Source organism: Molothrus aeneus, chromosome 26, assembly GCF_037042795.1.
Source record: "Molothrus aeneus isolate 106 chromosome 26, BPBGC_Maene_1.0, whole genome shotgun sequence".
Taxonomy (NCBI): Eukaryota; Metazoa; Chordata; class Aves; order Passeriformes; family Icteridae; genus Molothrus; species Molothrus aeneus.
In genome coordinates, this window is record NC_089671.1 from 1,141,178 (window position 1) to 1,161,359 (window position 20,182).

General features: G+C 66.2%; 3 protein-coding genes across 5 annotated transcripts; 1 reads left to right on the forward strand and 2 right to left on the reverse strand.

Moving 5' to 3' along the window:
- Window positions 1-1,344: 1,344 nt before the first annotated feature.
- On the reverse strand, window positions 1,345-4,316 carry ACTG1 (actin gamma 1). Its single transcript, XM_066565903.1, has 6 exons — window positions 4,233-4,316; window positions 3,693-3,823; window positions 3,367-3,606; window positions 2,621-3,059; window positions 2,335-2,516; window positions 1,345-2,248 (listed from the first exon to the last, which is right to left on the reverse strand). The coding sequence occupies exons 2-6, from the start codon at window positions 3,813-3,815 to the stop codon at window positions 2,105-2,107; spliced, it is 1,128 nt and encodes a 375-aa protein (XP_066422000.1). The 5' UTR covers window positions 3,816-3,823; window positions 4,233-4,316; the 3' UTR covers window positions 1,345-2,104.
- Window positions 4,317-8,086: 3,770 nt separating this feature from the next.
- FSCN2 (fascin actin-bundling protein 2, retinal) lies at window positions 8,087-11,021 on the forward strand. The gene is made up of 5 exons (XM_066566023.1): window positions 8,087-8,909; window positions 10,130-10,286; window positions 10,370-10,491; window positions 10,559-10,726; window positions 10,816-11,021. The coding sequence occupies exons 1-5, from the start codon at window positions 8,087-8,089 to the stop codon at window positions 11,019-11,021; spliced, it is 1,476 nt and encodes a 491-aa protein (XP_066422120.1).
- Window positions 11,022-11,422: 401 nt separating this feature from the next.
- FAAP100 (FA core complex associated protein 100) lies at window positions 11,423-18,786 on the reverse strand. Of its 3 annotated transcripts, none has more exons than XM_066565921.1 (10): window positions 18,715-18,786; window positions 17,920-18,093; window positions 17,193-17,311; window positions 16,027-17,000; window positions 15,337-15,487; window positions 13,678-14,432; window positions 13,325-13,410; window positions 12,574-12,690; window positions 12,185-12,271; window positions 11,423-12,108 (listed from the first exon to the last, which is right to left on the reverse strand). In XM_066565921.1, the coding sequence occupies exons 2-10, from the start codon at window positions 18,082-18,084 to the stop codon at window positions 11,971-11,973; spliced, it is 2,592 nt and encodes an 863-aa protein (XP_066422018.1). In that variant the 5' UTR covers window positions 18,085-18,093; window positions 18,715-18,786; the 3' UTR covers window positions 11,423-11,970. The 3 variants fall into 3 exon arrangements, with proteins under 3 accessions (XP_066422018.1, XP_066422015.1, XP_066422016.1); XM_066565918.1 differs by having other exon boundaries at window positions 13,274-13,410; XM_066565919.1 differs by lacking the exon at window positions 18,715-18,786 and having other exon boundaries at window positions 13,274-13,410; window positions 17,920-18,149.
- Window positions 18,787-20,182: the final 1,396 nt, after the last annotated feature.

The following is a 20,182-nucleotide window of genomic DNA, read 5'->3' on the forward strand; positions in this document are numbered from 1 at the left end:
GGACAACAGAGGGACATGGAGAGACAGAGGGACATAGAGGGACAGAGGGACATGGGGTGGACATAGGGACACGGGGGGGGACAGAGGGACATCGGGGGGACAGAGGGACACGGCAGGGGACAGAGGGACATGGGGGGGACAGAGGGACATCGTGGGGGGAAAGACGGACCCGGGGGCGGACAGAGGGACATGGGGGGACTGAGGAACATGGGGACATAGTATTTGGGGGACAGGAAAGGGGATGGACAGACAGACACAAGCTCAGCAGAATGGAAGGGCGGATGGGCAAGTGCAGGGACAAAGAGCTGCGTGCTGAGACGGATGGACAGATGGACAAGGACATGGCTGGAGGGAGGCTGGACAGGCTGGCAAAGGGACAGAAGCGTGGCTGGACAGACGGACACGGAAAGGGACAGACGGACAGGCAGATGGGCAGAGGGAGCGATGGACAGATGGATGAGGGAGGGATGGACAGCTGGACGGACAGACTGATGCAGGGAGGGATGGATGATGAGCCAGGCAAGTGCAGGCTGGGTGGACAGACAGATGGACAGATGGACGTGGGGAGGAATGGACAGCTGGATGGACAGATGGATGTAAGGAGGCCGGACAGACAGACACAGGGGACAGACAGGAGGATGGAGGAATGGCTGGACGGACAAACAGGTGCAGGGCGGGACAGACAGAGGGACAGCTGCACCTGAGTGTGGGTGTCACAGGCTGAGGGCGGGGGGGGGCCAGGACACCCCACGCCCACCCGGCACAGGTGAGGGGGACCCAGGGACGCCCACCCACACCAGGCCTGGCCCTGTCCAAGGGGACCCTCTGCAGCCCCAGGGTGTCCCTGGCACAGAGGGGACAGTGCCACCGCAGTGACACCGAGGGACCCCCACCCCACACCCAGCCTGGCCCTGTCCCCCAGCTCTCCCCAGAGGGACCCTGCAGCCTTGGGGTGTCCTTGGCACAGAGGGGACAGCGCCACCAAGGGACCCCTGGGCTGCCCTGTCCCCCTCAGCCCTCACAGCCACCCCCTCCCATGGTCACCTGTCACCCACCAGCCTGGGGACAGCCCCAGAGGGCTTTAGGGTGTCCCTAAGGGGAACCCCACCCATCCCCAGACTGCCCAGGGACATTTGGGTACCCAAACAATGGAGGAAGGGTGGGGACAGAAGAGCTGGAGCCCCGCAGGCAGGGCCAGGGCTGGTGGGCAGCCCCCCAGGAGAAACCCAGCCCATGAATGGCTCTGCCCCAAAATCGCTATTTTTAGCCCCAAAACCCCACCCCAGCTTCCTGTGGAAGCTCCCACCCAATCCCCCTCCCCTCACCACACAAACCCAGCTGGAGTTACTGCAGCTTTTTACCATTTTATTTTCCTTACACAATGAAGTGCTGTTGGGCGTTACAATTTCTCAACTTTTCGGATGATTTTTAAACAAATTTTGGTTCTTCTGTTTGTTTTTCCTACCGTCACGTGAGAACATTAAGGCAACGTACAAAAAAAAAAAAAAAAAAGAAAAACTAAAGAAAAAAAAAATCATCTGACATAAATTAAAACAATGCAGAAATTTACAGGTGTAAATGCAAGAGTTTCAGCAACTCGGGGTTGAGGAACTCGAGCCCCGTGGTGGATCAGGGGGAGGAGGAGGAAGATGAGGAGGGGTGTAAGGCTCGGATGCGATATGTTTTGTATTCTTTTGTTTTGTTTTGTTTTCCCAACCTTGCTAGAAACGGTGAAAAAAATTCTCGATGGACTCCTACCAGCCTCTACAGGAAACCTGGAATATTCCACACGGGATGTACGGACACGTCTGGCTCCAAATACCCTGTACAGAGCGGGCCCGGGGCCGCTGTCAGTGTGGGATTGGGGAGCCCCGGGGAGCCGGTCCGTACAGGGTACGAGCTCAGGGCCCGGCTAACTCAGCTACAACAAGGTCAAATCAACTGACAGCGTGCCCAGCCACGTGTCTAACATCAGGTACAGACTTCCCAAGGGCAGGATTCTTTTGGAAGAAGGCTTATTCCAGTTGCAGGAGGCTGGCATGAGGTGTATGGATGCCTGGGCACACCTCCCGGGCGTGGGGCGGCTGCGGGGCCCGCAGTCCGTTTAGAAGCATTTACGGTGCACGATGGAGGGGCCGGACTCGTCGTACTCCTGCTTGCTGATCCACATCTGCTGGAAGGTGGAGAGCGAGGCCAGGATGGAGCCGCCGATCCACACGGAGTACTTGCGCTCAGGGGGGGCGATGATCTGCAGGACAGAGAGCCAGGGAGAGAGATCAGAGCTGTTCCAGCTCCCCTGTGCCCACCCTGCCCTCCCCGCAGAGTCATGCCCACCTTGATCTTCATGGTGCTGGGAGCCAGTGCTGTGATCTCCTTCTGCATGCGGTCGGCGATGCCTGGGTACATGGTGGTGCCCCCAGACAGCACCGTGTTGGCGTACAGGTCCTTCCTGATGTCCACGTCGCACTTCATGATGGAGTTGAAGGTGGTCTCGTGGATGCCGCAGGACTCCATGCCTGGAGGAGGAAGGCAGGTTCATTAGTGCCACATTAATCTGATTAATGCCACTCAGGAGCCCTGAAGGACCCTCCCTCCCTGTCCAGCCCCGCCCCACACGCACCCAGGAAGGAAGGCTGGAACAGCGCCTCCGGACACCGGAACCTCTCGTTGCCGATGGTGATGACCTGCCCGTCGGGCAGCTCGTAGCTCTTCTCCAGCGAGGAGGAGGAGGCGGCCGTGGCCATCTCCTGCTCGAAGTCCAGCGCCACGTAGCACAGCTTCTCCTTGATGTCGCGCACGATCTCGCGCTCGGCCGTGGTGGTGAAGCTGTAGCCCCTCTCGGTGAGGATCTTCATGAGGTAGTCGGTGAGGTCGCGGCCGGCCAGGTCCAGACGCAGGATGGCGTGGGGCAGGGCGTAGCCCTCGTAGATGGGCACGGTGTGGGTGACACCGTCCCCGGAGTCCATTACAATCCCCGTGGTACGGCCAGAGGCGTAGAGGGACAGCACGGCCTGGATGGCCACGTACATGGCCGGGGTGTTGAAGGTCTCAAACATGATCTGCAAGGAGAAGAGTCAGTGAGCAGCGAGCCCCCGAGCTGGGTGTGTGCACTCGTGTTAGAACACACATGCTGCATGCAGAGCAACCCCGGTGTGTGAAGGAAAAGCCAAAGGATGCAGGCAGAAACACAAATGAAAGAACCTGAGGCGTCAGGGGAGAAATGCCAGGAGAACAGAACCCTGAAAATGTCGGGAGAAACAAAAAAAAAAAAAAAAAGAGAACAAAAAATTCAGGTTTCAGATGTAATAAGGAAGATTCGTGAAGGAAATGAGTGAGGGGGGCCAGTGGGTGGAGAGAACACGATACCTGCGTCATCTTCTCTCTGTTGGCCTTGGGGTTCAGGGGAGCCTCTGTGAGCAGCACCGGGTGCTCCTCGGGGGCCACGCGCAGCTCGTTGTAGAAGGTGTGGTGCCAGATCTTCTCCATGTCATCCCAGTTGGTGACGATGCCGTGCTCGATGGGGTACTTGAGGGTCAGGATGCCCCTCTTGCTCTGTGCCTCGTCCCCCACGTAGCTGTCCTTCTGCCCCATGCCCACCATGACACCCTGCGGAACGCAACGGGTGAGTCAGCGCCGCCCCCGCCGCGCCCCAGCCCAGCCCAGCCCCGGCCCGCGTTCCCCGCCCGCTTCACCTGGTGCCGGGGGCGGCCGACGATAGAGGGGAACACGGCGCGGGGAGCGTCGTCCCCGGCGAACCCGGCCTTGCACATGCCGGAGCCATTGTCGATGACGAGAGCGGCGATTTCCTCTTCCATGGCGGAGGCTGCGGCGGGAGGGAGGAAGGGAAGGGCCGGGTCAGCTCCCGCCGCGGCCCCGAGAGAAGCCGCTGGCGCCGGGCCATGCCCGGCCCCCCCCGCTACGGCGCCCCAATGGTTTCTTCCATTTGAACAGCCCGTTTGAATCTCCCGCGCGCTGACGTCACCCGCCGCCTCCACCAATCGGGACGCAGCCCCCCTTCACACCCCCACCGGCCTGTCCCCACGGTCGACACCATCCCAACGCGCGGGGGGCGGGGGGGGGGGGGGGGGGGCAAGGGGGAAGGACACGCGCTACTCGGCCGCAGCCCGCGGCGGGGCCGAGCGGAACCGATCGTGGATAAAAACTGCCCACTCCGCCCCCCGGGGAATGTGGGGAAAGGGGCGGCGGGGGCGCGGTGCGGGGCCGTGCGGTACCTGCTGCGCGGGGGTCGCTTCTGTGGGCGCTGCGGTGACGGTGCCGCCTGGTCCGCTGCCGCCGGCTGAGTGAGACCGCACGGCTGCCAGCCCTGCGCTTTTATACCCGGGGGACGAGAGCCCCGCCTCCTCGGCCGAGAACATCGCCATATATGGAGATCTTTCAGAAACAGGCGCTCTCATTGGCTGGCGCGGGCCAGGCCACGTGGGGCGGCTGCCGGGCTGGCCCCGCCCCTCGGCACCCCGGAACCTGCATGGGGCGGGGGGGTGCAGGGGGGGGGCGACCCCCGGCTGCAACGGGACCCCCCCGATCCCGGCGGGACCCCCGGGCCGCGCCCCTCCCCGGGCAGCTCCAGAACCCTCCCGGCAGCGCCTCCGGGAGTGCCGGGCCCCGCGGGCCTGGCCGGGCCTGGCCCCGCACCCCGAAGTTGGGACCGCGCCCCCCACCCTGGGCAGCACCGGGCAGCACGTGCACCCCCCCACGGGCACCGGGACCCCCCCACCCGCGGCACCTGCACCCCCCCACGGGCACCGGGACCCCCCCTCTCATGGCACCTGCACCCCCACCTGGCCCTGGCACCCCCCTTTACCCACCTGCACCCCCGACCGGGGGTCCTGCACACCCCACCCGTGACACCCACCCGGGACCCCTCAGCACCGGGCTCGGGACCCCCCGGTGCAGCCCTGCTCTGCCCTGCACCCCCAGGTGACACTGCGTGTCCCAGAGGTGACAGCTCTCCGCGGGGCACGGCACCCCCAGCCCCAGCCCTGCTGCCCCGCGTCCCCCATACACCTGGGGTGACATCCCGGTGACCCCAGGGACACCCCAATGGAGCCACCTCAGCCCCAGCGCACCCCCAGCCAGCCTGGGGGCTCCCCATGCCCGAGCTCCTTTCCCTCGGGGGTGCCCCAGGCCCTGTGCCCCCCCTGCCATGGCTGCCACCTGTGCGGTGCCAGCCAGATGAGTGCCAGGGGTCCTGGGTGGTCATGCCAGGAGGAGGCAGCCACGCCCCATGCCAGGTAGCCATGCCCTCTGTCAGGTGCCAAAAAGCACATCAGGCAGCCTGGTGCCATCTCAGGTGGGCACACCCTGCATCAGGTAGCCATGTGCCATCTCAAGTGGGCACACCCTGTGTCAGGTAGCCATGTGCCATCTCAGGTGGGGACACAATGTGTCAGGAAGCCTGGTACCATCTCGGGTGGGCACACACTGTGTCAGGAAGCCTGGTACCATCTCGGATGGGCACACACTGTGTCAGGTAGCCACAGCTGTGCCAGGGGCCCAGGTGCCACCCCAGGTAGCCATGTACCACCAGGCAGCCATGCACCATGTCCCCATTCAAGCAGCCACACCCCGTGCCAGGTAACCACACCCCGTGTCAAGCAGCCATGTCACCTCAGGTAGCCAATGTCCCATGTCACAGTAGCCATGGGCCATGCCGAGCAGCCACCTATCGTGCCAGGGGCCGTACCAGCTAGCCACATACCGTTCCACAGGCCACCCACGCCAGCTCCTGGTGCCACTCAGGCCCACGGCAGTGGTGGCCACCGGCGTCCCCACGTCCCACGGGATTCCCACCCCTGCCCAGCCCTCCCCAGCAGCTCCCGGTGCCACCGGGATGGGTGACACGGACACTGTCGGGCTGCAGAGACGGCAGCGACTCGGGATGGCCTCGGGAGGATGACAAAGGTCCTGGAGGGTCCCGGCACAGCTCCAGGGGTCCCGTGTCCCCGAGCCGGGCCGTGATGGGACATGGAGGGCCCCGGGGGGGGAGGGTCTGGCTCGGGGGGGCTGAGCAGGTGACACCCGCATCCCGCGGGTCCCCGGGGGACATCCCGGCCGCACCCCCCGCCCGGACACAGCCGGGGCCGCCCCCACCCGTGACTCAGGGAGGGCAGGGCCAGGCAGGGAGGGGCAGGGGCGGGAGGACCAGGAGGAGGAGGAGGAAAAGGAGGAGGAGGAAGAGGAGGAGGAAGGCACCACCCCCGGCACGCCCCGCCGCCCGGTGTCTGTCCGTCCGTCCGTCCGTCCGTCCCCGCTGCCCGTGCGCAGGGGCGGAGTGATGGGACGGTGATGGGCGGGTCCCACATCGCAGGTCCCCGATTCCCCTTCTGATCCCCCACCGGACCCCCCGAGCCCCTGCCCTGACACCCCCGGACTGCTGGGGCACGGTTGAGCCCCCCCCCCCCCATCCCTCTGCCAGCTCCCTGCCAGGGACTGGGGCCCCCAGGTACCGCAACAGCCCCCCCGTACCCCTCCCTGGATGGACACCAGGAGGGGCTCCCCCCATCAGCGCCCCGACACCCTCTGACCTCGACCCCCTCCCCAGGACCCTGCCTGACCCTGCCGAGCGTGTGGAGCACAGCTGAGCCCCCCTCCCCCCTTCCCCTCCCCCCTTCCCCTCTGCCAACCCCCCCCAGTGCTGTGGGCTGGGGACCCCCCCTGGCAGCCCAGGACCCCCATTTTCCTCCTGTGTTGGATGGAAATCGGGGGGACACCCAGCCAGAGGGGTCGCCCACCCCAGCTCCCTGCGGTGCCCAGAGGGGCTGTCACAAGCACGTCCGGTCCCAGCAGCCCTCAGTGGAGAGGGGTCCGGCTGTCCCCTGCCTGGGGACAGCGCCCAGGGCCCCCCCGAGGGCAACCTGACCTCTCCGGGGGAGCGGGGGGGCCGGGATGTATAAATGCCGCTCCCGGCCGCGCTGCCGGGCAGGTGCCGGCGGGCACCCACCGAGAGCCGCGCGGGTCCCCACGGCCCCCCCCGGCCCCCCAGGACCCTGACCCACTTATTCCCCCTGCGGCGGGGCCCGAAAGCCGAGCCGGCTCCGTTTCGGGGGTCAGTTACAGCGGCCGGGCGGGCGCGGCTCGGGTGTCGCGGCTCGGGAGGCCTCGGCACCCCCCGGCGCGGGCAGCGCCAGCCCGGCATGAAAAAGTCATGAGCAACCAAAGCTGGGGCTGTTTGCGGGAACAATAACCGGGCACCGGGCTGACACCGGAGCCGCAGGGCCGGGGGGACGGCGGCGGGAGCCGGAGCGGCACCGCCACGGCACGGCCAGACCCCGGCACGGGGGTCGGGGCACTTCGGGGGGCCCGGGTGGTGACAGAGCCCGTCCCCGCCTGGGGCCGCCAGTGGAGCGCGGCTGAGGCCGGGGGTCCCAGCAGGGCTGGGTTTGGAGTGGGCACTGTCCCCTACCCCGCTGTCCCCTCCTGTCCCCCACGCCCCCATCCTCTCCTGTCCCCCCCAAGGGGTCGGACCCTCATCTCTGCCATGAGCTCCGGGCGGGCTCAGCCCCGAAGGAGCCCACGCCCCTCGGGGGCGTCCGTGACCCCGATCCACAGCTGCAGGAGGGATTTGGGGCCACAGGACAGATGGAGGCCAAGGGCCCCAAAGCAGGATAAAAGGTTTACACTAATCAAAATGCCTGGCTAATTGGAAAAGGCGCTTAGGGGCTGGCCGGGAGGCGGCGCGGCTGGAGGTGACCCGCTGCTGAATCAGAGGGGCCGGTAACCTTAACCCGCCGGGATCGGAACGGATACGCCGGCCCGGATCGGGTTCCCACCCAAGTTTTCCACCCGCGGCTCCGCCACAGCAGGACGGGGCCGCGGCGAGGGACGGTGGCGTGGCCGGGGGCTGCCGCGGTGCCCCCTCGCCCGGGCGCCCCCGGTGCCCATCGCAAGCCGGCCGGTCTCTAATCCCACCTGCGAGTAATCGAACGGGTCGCAGCCGCTCCGTGGGTCCGGGGCAGCGCAGCCGCCCCCGCCGCGGGCGCTCCGTCCGGCCCCGCCGCGACGCCCGGGCTCGGCAGCGCCGGGGAGCCCCCGCCGGCCCCCGGGGGCCGCCCCGCCTCGGCGGAAGATGCCAACGAATGGGATCCACCAGGTGCTGAAGATCCAGTTCGGGTTGATCAACTGCGAGAGCCGGTACCTGACTGCGGAGAGCTTCGGCTACAAGGTGAACGCCTCGGCGCCCAGCCTCAAGCGCAAGCAGATCTGGACGCTGGAGCAGGATGAAGCCGACAGCTCCATCGTCTTCCTCAAGAGCCACCTGGGCCGCTACCTGGGCGCCGACAAGGACGGCAAGGTGCGCTGCGAGGCGGAGCAGCCGGGCCGGGACGAAGGCTTCAGCATCATCACGCAGTCGGACGGGCGCTGGGCGCTGCAGTCGGCCCCGCACCGGCGCTTCTTCGGCGGCCGCGAGGACCGGCTGTCCTGCTTCGCCCCCAGCGTGACCGAGGGCGAGCTCTGGACCGTGCACCTGGCCATGCACCCCCAGGCCAACCTGCTGAGTGTCAGCCGCCGCCGCTACGCCCACCTGAGCGCCCACGAGGACGAGATCGCCACCGACAGCAACCTGCCCTGGGGGGTGGACGCGCTCATCACGCTCTGCTTCCAGGACAAGAAGTACAGCCTGCGCACGGCCGACGAGCGCTACCTGCGCTGTGATGGCACCCTGGTGCCCGAGCCCGGCGCCGGCACCGGCTACACCCTCGAGTTCAAGGCGGGCAAGTTGGCGTTCAAGGACTGCGACGGGAAGTACCTGGCGCCCACCGGACCCACCGGCACCCTCAAATCCGGCCGCAGCTCCAAGCCAGGCAAAGATGAACTCTTTGACCTGGAGGAGAGTCACCCCCAGGTGGTGTTCACGGCGGCCAATGGCAGATATGTCTCCATCCGGCAGGGTAAGAGCTCCCCACACCCGCTCCCTGCCCATCCAGGAACCCCTACAGCTCTGTGGGAGCACTCCTGGGACCCCCACCCTGGGGCAGACCCCACAGCAGCAACCCCACAGGGCTGTGGCTGCCTGGGGGGGACCCTATGGCCACATCCTGGGGACATGGGGGACCCCAACCTGGCTGCTGGAGAGGGACATGGGGGTCCTGTCTGCCTGGGGGGGCTGAGGTCAGTGAGAATGGAGTGGGAGCAGCTGGGGGGGAAGGCATGGGGGGTGTGTGTGTACACACGTGTGTGCATGTGCAGGGCTCTGTGGGCGTGCACAAGGCTGTGTGTGTGTGTGAACATGTGCAGGGGTGTAGGTGGGCACAGGTGTGTACGTGCACACACACACACAGGTGTGTCACGCTCTGTGCAGCATCCACAGGTTCACACATGTGCCTGTGCACGCCACACACGATGCCCTGTGTGCACACACGTGTGTAGAGCCAGAGGATGTGACCACAGGTGAGCAGAACCCCTTGCTGGAGACCCAAGGGACCCCACTCGCCCCCAGGTGCCCCTCAGGGACTGTGCCACCCCTGTGCCAAGCAGCTTAGTGCCGGGTGACGAGGGGGACCAGCTATAAATAGGGGGTTGTGACCAGATGGACACAGCGGTGACAAGCTGATTAACCAGCCCAATTAGCACAATTGTTCGCAGGAGGATTTGGGGGCAGGGGCAGCAGTGGTGATGGGTGGGGTGGGACAATGGCTGGAAAGGGATTGGCCCTGCTGGCCAGAGCAGGATTGCTGCCAATGGCCACAGTGGGATCAGTGACCGTGGACAGAGTGGCTTTGATGACAGGAGCCAACAGAGTGGAACCGATACCCATGGCTGGAACAGGATGGGTGCCAATGGCTGGAATGGGACATTGACAATGGGCTGGGCTGAAATTGGTCCTGATGGCCTGAGTGCAACTGGTGACAATGGCTCAGTGGGATCAGTGCCTGTGGCGGGGTTGGGATTGGTGACAATGGACACAGCAGGGTCACTGATGATGACTGGAGTAGGACTGGTGCCAACTAGTGCCAAAGTGGGATCAGTGACCATGGCCAGACTGAGGCTTCTGCCCAGGGCCAGGACAGGACCAGTGCCAGTTGCTGGACCAGGAGTGGCTCTGATGGCTGGAGTGTGACCAGTGCTCACGCCCAGAGCAGGACTAGCACCAACATCCACTCTCCCCCAGGTGTGAATGTCTCTGCAAACCAGGACGAGGAGCTGAACCACGAGACCTTCCAGCTGCAGATCGACCGCGACACCAACAAGTGCAGCCTCCACACCAACACCGGCAGCTACTGGACCCTGGTGGCCCACGGGGGCATCCAGGCCGTGGCCACTGAAATGTGAGTGAGGCTGCAGCGTGGGGTTCAGAGATGGTTTGGGGGGACACAGGCACCCCTAATTCATGCTGTCCCTCTGTCACCAGCGCTGCCAACACCATGTTTGACATCGAGTGGCGCGGGCGGCGCGTGGCCCTGCGCGCCAGCAACGGCCGCTACGTCTGCACCAAGAGGAATGGGCAGCTGGCAGCTGTCAGCGACACCGTGGGTGAGTGCTGGGGGGCACGGGGGGGACGGGGGGTGCCGCGGGGAGCTGAGGGCTGCGTGCTGCGCAGGGGAGGATGAGGAGTTCACTCTGAAGCTGATCAACCGGCCCATGCTGGTGCTGCGGGGGGAGCACGGCTTCGTCTGCTACCACCGGGGCTCCAACCTGCTCGACTCCAACCGCTCCGTCTACGACGTCTTCCACATCAGCTTCAGCGACGGCGCCTACCAGATCCAAGGTGGGTGGGCGGGAGGGGGGCTATGGGGTGGATGGGGTGGCCCTGGGGCTCCATCCGGCCCGCACTGACTCCCCCGGGGCTCCCCGCAGGCCAGGGGGGCAAGTACTGGTACGTGGCGAGCAGCGGCTCGGTGTGCAGCGACGGGGACCTGTCCGAGGATTTCTTCTTCGAGTTCCGGGAGCGGGGCCGCGTGGCCATCAAAGGGAAGAACGGGCGGTACCTGCGCGGGGACCCCGCGGGGACGCTGCGCGCCGACAGCGAGTCCGTGCTGCGGGCCACGCTCTGGGAGTACTGACCCACCCCCGGAGCCCCCCCCGCGGCCACCCCCCGGCCCCTGTCCCTGGCAATGCGGGGTGGTGGCAGCTGCGTCCCCGCCCCCGCGACTCACGGCATTAAAGTCACCTGGAGCACAGCGCGGCACCCACCGCGTCCTCCTTCCCATGGAGATCCAGCCCTGTTTCCCTCCCAGGAGCGCGCAGACCCCGTGGAAGGGGCTGATCCGGGGGCCAGGGGGATGCAGGGACCCCCAGGGCGCCACACGGGATGGGGGGGTCAGCAAAGCCACAGCAGGCAGGAGCCCGAGGGGGTGGCTCCTCTGCCAGGCTGGGGAGCAGGGGGGTGGCACTGGAAGACCCCCACCCCGAGAGCTGCCAGGACCCTCCGGGAGGATGGAAAGGAACAGAGCCAGGCACGGGGTGAGCAACAGGATCGTTTTCATGGCAGACGACAGAGTTACAGACAGTGGAGAGGTGCGGGAGGGGCCGGGGCCGGACCACGCCGCACCAGCATGGAGATACGAGATCATTTATAGAAACAACGGGGGAGCGGAGACCCCCTCCCCTGCCCAGCAGAAAACGGGGCTCCCCCGGGCACAGCACCCTGTTTGTCCTGATCCTGAAGGCGGCTCGGGGGGCTCAGCCCGCGGCCGGCCCGGCTCGGCACGGCCACTACACTACCACGGATCCACAAGACAGCGCGGCCCCGGGGGGCTGCCCCGGCCTGGCCGGGCTGGGGGGCGGCGGGGCAGGGCTGGGCCAGCCCAGGAGCCCCCGCTCCGCCACCGGAGCCCCGAGACGCCCCCGGTGCTGCCGACAACACGACCACGAAACACGCACAGACACACCCCCCGCCCAGACCGGCCACCGGCCCCGCTCCTGCTCTGGTGGGGTGGGGTGAGGTGGGGGGCTCTCCCGTGGGCCCCCACCCCGGCCGGCGGGGTTTGGGGCGGGCTGGCCGCCCCCCGCTCACAGCAGGACCAGGCTGGGGTTCCGCAGCTGCCGGTAGATGTTCAGGAGCTTCTCGGTGGCCGTGGCAGAGCCCTCAGCCCCGTCCCCGCCCAGGGGCGGCTGGTCCCGGAGGGTCTGCGCCTCCTTCAGCAGCATCTGCGGGAGCGGGGCCGGGGTGAGGGACGGGCTGGGGTGGGGTCCCCACGGGGAGGGAGGGGATCGGGGGGCTCACCTCGTGGTTGGCCTGGATCTGACGCAGGTACTGCATGCGGAGGTCGGGGGGGCCCGAGCCCTGCGCCGCCTGCTCCAGCACCAGCGCCTGTGCCAGGCAGGGAGGGAGGCAGGGAGGGTGCTGGGGGAGCTGGCAGCACCCAGCCCCAGGGACCCCCAGCATTGGGAGCCACAGCTCCAGCAGTCCCCAGATCCTGGGAGCCCCAACCTTGGGAATTCCCAGTCTCAGGGAATCTGAGCCCCACATCTGGGACCCCCAGGTCTGGGGACCCCCAGGTGCTGGTGCTGGTCTGTCACACCATGGTGCCACAGAGACACCCCCCACTGCACCCCAGGCTCCATTCCAGGGGGTTTGGGGTCACTTGGGGTGCCCCTGGCCCAGGGGGGTACCTGTATGCGCCGGATGACGGCGTGGTGTGTCCTGCACATGTGGGCCAGGGACGGGCTCTCCATCAGGATCTCCACAGCCTGGATGGGACCTGCAGGGCTCAGGTCATTCATGGCCACCTGGACAGTGAGAGCAGTGTCACTGCCACCCTCGCTGGCAGTGGGGGGCCAGAGCCCCTCCCCACAGGCACCAGGTTCCCCAGAAGGCTCCAGACACCCCCAAACCCTCCCACCCTCCCAGGAGCAGTTGTCCCCAGCCTGGTGCTACCAGGTGAGCCCTGGCAGAATGAACACTGTCACTCATCACCCTGGGGACATCTGAGCTCTCAGGTGCAAATCCACCTGTGCCAGGTTCCTGGGGGCCCCTCAGGTGGGGTCAGGCAGGAGAGCTGGGCAGAAATCCCTGTTTTCCCTGTGCCTTTAGAGGGGAATTCTGCACGGGGTGGATTTACAACCCAAATCCCAGTGCATTTTCTAGAACCAAAGAAATGTGGAGAGGGAGGGAAATGACCACAACCTTTGGGAAGCCCAGGGTTGGGAGAACAGACTGGGAATGCTGCCTGTGCAGCCCAGGGGAGGGGGTCAGAATGGTGTGGCCATGCACCCACTCATCTCCCTGGCTCCAGGAAGGAGCTGGCTTTGTGGGATGGAGCTTCCCTGCAGGCTGACCCATTCCTTGGCTCAGGGCTAACCCATTCCTTGCCTCTCTGACGAGCAGCTGGACGTGGGCACCGTCGGGTGCCGTGCCACACACCGATGCCACCTCCGTGCTGCTCAACGCCTCGGCCCCGGGGTTCTCAGCCAGCAGCCAGCGCAGGGTGGCACAGCAAAGTGGGACATCTGGGGACCAAAGGACAGAGAAGAGATGTGACACTGCTGACAGCGTGTGCCTGAGACAGCCCCTAAGGGGGCAGGGGTAACAGAGGACCCCCCCACATTGGGACACGCAGAGTTGTGCCACCGCCACATGTGCCAAGGCAATGGGGGGGCAGTGGGATCACACAGCTCTCTGTGTCCAAGTGAGGGGCTGTGACAGTGCCACCCTGCCAGCACCCCTGCCCCAGGAACCTTCTGTGACTCCTGGGATGCTCCTCTCCAGGGACCCACCTGTTTCCGAGGTTTTGAGAGCACTTTTCAGCAGCTCTGAGGACACCCGGATGGACGCTGCCGAGGGGGGCAGGTTCTCCTCTGCCGGGGTTTTCCCCTCCTCGGGTTCAGTCTGTTCCTGGGACACTTTGAGGAAGGTCTCCACAGGGTCTGAGGGGGCAGGGGGGGCGCTGGGCCCGGGGGGGCTGCTCCCGAAACGGAGGCACTGGAGCATGTCAATGGTGCATTGGCTGAGGGGCAGGCAGATCCCCTCCCTGTCTGGGGACAGCAGGGGCGAGTCGTCAGGCAGGAAGTCATCCAGGTCCTCGGAGGAGTCGGAGCCACTGCCCAAAATATCCCTCAAACTGTAGTAGAGGGCACAGGAGATGGTCAGAGGCAGGTCCAGCTTGGTGTCGGCAGCGGGGCCGAGGGGCAGCGTCAGCTCCCGCTTGTTGCCAGGGAGCAGCTGGTCAATGGGGAAGGTGAAGGTGGTGGCCGAATCCATGGATTCCTCCTCTAAGGCACAGGGGCTGGCCAGGAGCTGGACACAGAGGGTCCAGCCCTCCTCCAGGCTGTACTCGCTGCAGTTTTCCAGCAAGCAGGAGATGGTGACGGTGTCCTGGAGCAGGAGGCAGCTCCAGTTGGCAGTGACGGTGCAGGCGATGGGCTTGTGGCCCTCCTGGCTGGAGAGCAGCGCCGCGCTCACGTTCATCACCTGGTTCAGGCTGGCCAGGGCTCGGTTCCTCTGGTCCACAGCCTTCTTCAGGAAGGACACTCTGCAAGGACAATGTGACAGGGATGAAACAACGGGAGGGACACCGGGATGGCGCTGTGCTGCCAAGCTGAGCCGCTCCTGGCGTGATCCCACCGCCACAGGAAACCTCCAGCTTCTCTGCCATGGCAGCCACAGATCCATGTTCCCATCAGAGCTGAGCCTGTGGAGTCTGGCTCTGGACAGCCAGACCTCAGGAATCCCCCTGTGGATGGAGGGGGGCTCACCCCCAGCCCCTCCCCACACACAGCTAGCCACAGAGGATGGAGGCATGTGCCTGCCCTGCCTGTCACTGCCGGCTTGGCACGCGTGGCAGCCGCCTGGCACCCTGCCTGTGCCACCTTCTGCTGCCATGGCTGCCGCTGCCAGCCCGCCCACGGCGCTGGGGGTGGCTGTGCCATGGGAGGGGGCTGCCCTCAAACACTGGTTTTATATTATCGAGGCTGGGGGGGCTTCCCAGCCAGGAAAGGTAAATGCTGGAGCAGTTTTCCAAGAGAAAAGCTCGAGGAGAGATGGGGGTGTTCAGCCTGGAGAAAAAAAGGCTCCAGAGAGACATCAGGGCCCCTTGCAGTGCCTAAAGGGGCTCCAAGGGAGCTAGAGAGGTACTTTGGACAAGAGCCTGGAGTGAAGGATAAAGAGGAATGGCTTCCCACTGCCAGAGGGCAGGGTTAGATGGGATATTGGGAAGGAATTGTTCTCTCTGAGAGTGCCCAGAAAAGCTGTGGCTGCCCCTGGATCCCTGGCAGTGTCCTAGGCCAGGCTGGGCAGGGCTTGGAGCAACCTGGGACAGTGGAAGGTGTCCCTGCCCCTGGGGGTGGAATGGGATGAGCTTTAAGGTCTCTCTTACCCGAACCATAATTAATTACTGGCAATGACCTGCACAACCCCGAGCTTGGTGCCACCTTTACCTCTCTGAGGTGTCCCCTATGCCCGACAGCAGCTCCTTGATCCTCCGGCCGATCTCAGCAGGGGTCAGCTCCACGTCCGGCTCCTCGGGGCTGCACAGCCCACAGGACACGAGGCGGCCCTTGGCCGACAGGGCCAACAGCTCCGACTCCCCTGCGGGCACAGACGGGGTAGGTCAGGGGTCAGGAAGGGAGCAGGGCCTTTCTGGATGGCTGAGGTGGGGGGGACAGGGAGCAGCATGGCACTGCCTCCTCAAGGCAGTGGGGTGTGATGGAGACAGACATGGATCACCACAGCACAACCTGCTCACACACAAAGCCCTGAGAGGGGACACCACCCACCCTGTGCCCGCCACTCCCCAGCCAAGGCCAGCAGCACCCAGCTGTCACACAGAGGCCCAGCTGGTGGCACAGGCTCTGTGGGCAGCCAGTCCAGAGGCACGTTGAACACCCCCTTTTTGGAGGGAGCCTGATCCGAGCTGGCTTGGGGCTGTCCCACAGCTGCCAGGGCTGGCCAGGTCCTGCAATGCCAAGCTGAGGCACTGGGAATGAGCAGGGACGAGCAGGAATCACAATGGACAAGAACAACTTGCAAAATCAAGGGAGCCAACAAGGATGAAAGATGGAGCCCCACCCAACCCACACGGAGGTGGACAGAGAAGAGGTGATATCCCACCCTGCTGCCCCCAGTACCTTCCGAGGCCCGAGAGGACAAGGAAAGAGCCACCACGCTACAGATACTCAGGCTGGCTGGGGACAGCACGGGGGGCAGCACGCCGGCGCCGCTCTCCGTGTCCTCGGGGTCCGAGGAGTCGCCCGCCCAGTCCAGGTCGACGGCGGAGATGTCGGAGTGGGTGCTGTAGTACATGCGGGAGCCGCTGCCGCAGGCCGCGCACAGGATGGGTCCCCGCAGGTAATACTCCCTGAGCTCCGGCACCGTGGCCTCCTCCCGCTGATCCGCCTTCACCGCCACCATCTTCCCGTAGTGGCCCACGGCCACCACGCAGTCACAGCCGGGCTCTCCCGAGGGCTGCTCGGTGTCGGTGTCGTCGTCGTCGTTGTCGTCGTCGTGTCCGTGCCGCTCGGTGCGCAGCGCCCCGATGAACACGATGGGCTCCTCCAGATGGTGCAGGATCTTCACGGGTGGTGCTGGTGTGGACACGTCTCGGCAGCCGTCGGCAGCGGGCGAGGAGCTGAGGGCTTTGAGGGGCACGGAGCAGAGCTGCCCATCCGGGAAGCCGCACAGGATCATGGGCGACTCCAGCATGGCCACGTCGATGCCGAAGAGGAGGCTGAAGAGGGGCTCCTCCAGCACGAAGCCCCCCGAGCACCAGAGCCCCTGGGTGCCGGGCGCGGCCGCGCAGCACAGCACGGGCAGGAAGCAGGAGGGCGGCGCGTCCCCCGCCGTGTCCCCGGGCGGGCTCCCGGGGCAGAACTCCACCTGGCTCACCTGCCGGTACGGGGGCCCGTCCTGCTCCGGGCGCGGCAGCTCGTGCAGCCGCATCCACCACTTGCCCTCGTCCTGGGCCAGCGTGATGACGAAGGTGCTGAGCAGGGTGAACATGCTCAGGCTGGCGTCGGGGAAGATGCAGGCGTCCGCTTCCACCGGGAAGACGCCGGAAGGGCCGTTGCTTTCTTGGCCGTCGCCGTCCGTCTGCTCCATTAACCTTTGGGAAAACAGGGAAGAGCTCTGAGCCAAGCTGTGGGGAGAAGCCAGCGTGTGCCTTGGCCGCCTCTTTGCCTGGCCCTGGGAAGTGAGCTCCTGCAGGAGAGCTTTTAGCAGCGGCAGAGATGGATCCAGAGCCTCATGTTTCCCATGGCAGGCAGGGCAGGCCTGGGATGGGGTCACCCCTGCTCACCTGCTCTGCTGCTCCAGGGACACGCAGTAGATCCCGCTGTGGGCACACAGGATGTAGAGCTGCCGGGGCTGGGGCAGCAGCTCCACGTGCCACACCTGGTCGGGGCAGCGGAACACAGCCTGGCAGGAGGGACACAACCAAATGTCACCTCCCACGGCACCCGCGGGGGCGGCAGGGACAAGGAGGCTCCTAGGGGGATCCAAAGCGGTTTCCAGGGACAAAGGGATCCCTGAGCAGCACCCAGCTGGGTGTTCCCGGGCAGGGGGGTGGGAGAGGGGCTGAGGCAGCCTGTCATTCCCGCTCCCTGAGGGGAAGGCAAACAGGGAGCAGGGTACGTGCTCTACTTTGCCGAGCGGGAGCGCAGTGTGGGAGGCAGATCCCGCTCGTACAGCGGTGGATTTCTTAGAAATGATAATCAGAACAAATTAACAAAGGCAGCAGCGTGTCAGTCAGGGCGCTGTGACAGCGGGGACAGCAGCCAGGCCTGGGGGAGAAGGGAGAGAAGCCCCTGTGCTGGGGGGAATGAGCCTGTGCAGTCTGTGTGTCCCACAGGACTGGGAGAGGGGCCAGCTGGCAGCATCCCCAAACCCCAACAAACCCCAGCGCAAAGGATGCTGCTTGTAGGGTTTGTGTGTTGGATGCTGACAGAGGGAATCCAGGGATAGGGAAAGGGGTGTTCCCATGGGATGGGGGGCACAGTGAACCCCCACCTCTCCAAGCCCCTCACCTTGAGCACTTTGCCCTCCTGGTCGTACACGTAGACGAACTCGGTGCCATTGGAGAGGTAGATCTCATTCTCGTGGCACAGCACCCGCGGCTTGCCCGCCACCAGCCCCCCCACCGGGCAGCAGAATCCGGCCAGGTAATCCACCCTGTGCCCCACCTGTGCCATGGTGCCGGCCTGGGGGTGTGGGGAGGGGGCACCGAGGGTGTGAGGGGCTGAGCCAGGACCTCCGAGTGGTGGCAGTGTGTGGTGACACAGCCCTGCAGACCCCTGTGCCCCACAGCCCCTTCCTCCCCGAATGAGACCCTAAGGCCCAACCCCACAAGCAGCCCCCTCCCAAGCATCAACCTCAGCCCCCCCATTCCCACCTCCACGGCTCCCAGACCCCCCCACATCACAGTCCTTGTACCCCAGACCCTCCAGACCCACCCCAGAGCCCCCCACATCACAGTCCTTGTACCCCAAATCCCGCCACATCAGAGTCCTTATACCCCAGATCCCCCCCCATCACAGTCCTTGTACCCCAGACCCACCCCCGACCCCCCCACATTACAGGCCTTGTATCCCAGACCCCCAGACCCCCCCGACCCCCCGACATCACAGGCCATGTACCCCAGACCCTGTCCTACAGCCCCCCCCATACTAAGACCCCCCCCCAGGCCCCCCCCAAGCCCAGCACCACGGGCAGCCCCCCACCCCAGACCCATCCCCGCCCAGGCCACAGCCCCCCGCCCAAACCCCCGCCCCTCTCCCCCCCATCCCACCCCCCCCAATCCCTCCCGGAGGGGCCGCGGGTACCGGGCGGGGGGCGCGGGCGGCTCCGCTTTACGGCTGCGCGGCGGCCGCCGCAATGGGCGGGGGGGAGTTTACGACAGGCCGTAAAGCGGCGCGGGGCGGGGGGGCGGCTCCCGGGGGTCGGTACCGGGAGGGGAGGAACCCCCACCCCCATCCCGGCACGGGGGGCGGTACCGGGGGTCGGTACCGGGAGGGGAGGAACCCTCGTCCCATGAGTGACCCCCCCATCCCGGCACGGCGGGAGAAAGGAGCGAGTCGGTGCTGGCGACAGCGGCTTTATTGATAGAGAGAGAGAGGGGCCGGGTGCGACCCCCGAGGGGGGCAGAGACCCCCCCCGAGCTGACCCTGACCCACGGGGATGGACCCCCCAAAAGTCTGGCTGAGACCCCCAAGCGATGACCCTGAGCCCCCCGGCTTGAGACCCCCCAAGAGATAACCCTGAGCCCCTCAGCTTGAGACCCCCAAGCGATGACCCTGAACCTCCCAAATGATGACCCTGAGACCCCCAAGCGATGACCCTAGCCCCCCAGCCTGAGCCTCCCCAGGTGATGTCTCTGCCCCCCGTTTTACCGAACCCCCCCCAAAGTGATGTCCCCAGTCTGAGCCCCCCAGCACTGCCCCTGTCCCCCCAAGCCCTGCCCCTGTCCCCCAGCCTGGCTGAGCCCCCCAAGCCCTGCCCGTCCCCCAGCCTGGCTGAGCCCCGGGCCCGGGCCGGGGTCGCTCACGGCGGGGTCCCGGGGGCCCTCCGGGGGTTTTGAGGGATCCCTCCCCGGCGCGGGGGGGCTGCGGCGCCCCGGGCCCGGCTCAGCTGCTCCACGGAGGCTTCGAGGTGGGCGAAGCGATCCGAGAGCCGGCCCAGCTGCTCCTTCAGGCCGCGGAAATCCCGGTACAGCTCGTCCAGGGCCCCCGAGAGCGCCGGGATCCTAAGGGCGTGGCGCCGTGAGGGCAGAGACCCCCAGAAATCCCCCGAGGGACCCCAAATATCCCCTCAGGGACCCCCCGGATCCCCCGGCCCCTCACCGGCCGTAGTCGGGCAGCACGGTCTGGTGGTCGGACAGCAGCAGGTTCCTCAGCTGGGAGGTGATGGCGAATTTCCAGTTGTCCAGTACCAGCGTCAGGTTGGCGCAGCCCCTCGCCGGGGGTCTCTGGGCTGGAGGGGCCGGGCTGGGACCACGAGCAGCCCCCCAGGAGCAGGAGCCTCACCCCGGCCCCACAGCCGGGCCGTTCCCCGTGCCCACCCCTGGTGGGAAGGGGTCCCGAGGGTGGGAATGGAATTACCGAGTGCTCCATCGTCCCACGGCGCCGGCCGCCGGCCCGGCCTGGCCGCGCAGCCCAGAGCGGCGAGCAGCAGCAGGGGCAGCAGCCGGGCCATGTCCCCGTGTCCCCCGGGGCTGCTGTCCCTCCCCAGGGCAGGTGCCACCTCCCCCGGTCCCGCTGCCGCGGCCGCTCGCCGGGCTGCGCTCCCCGGCTC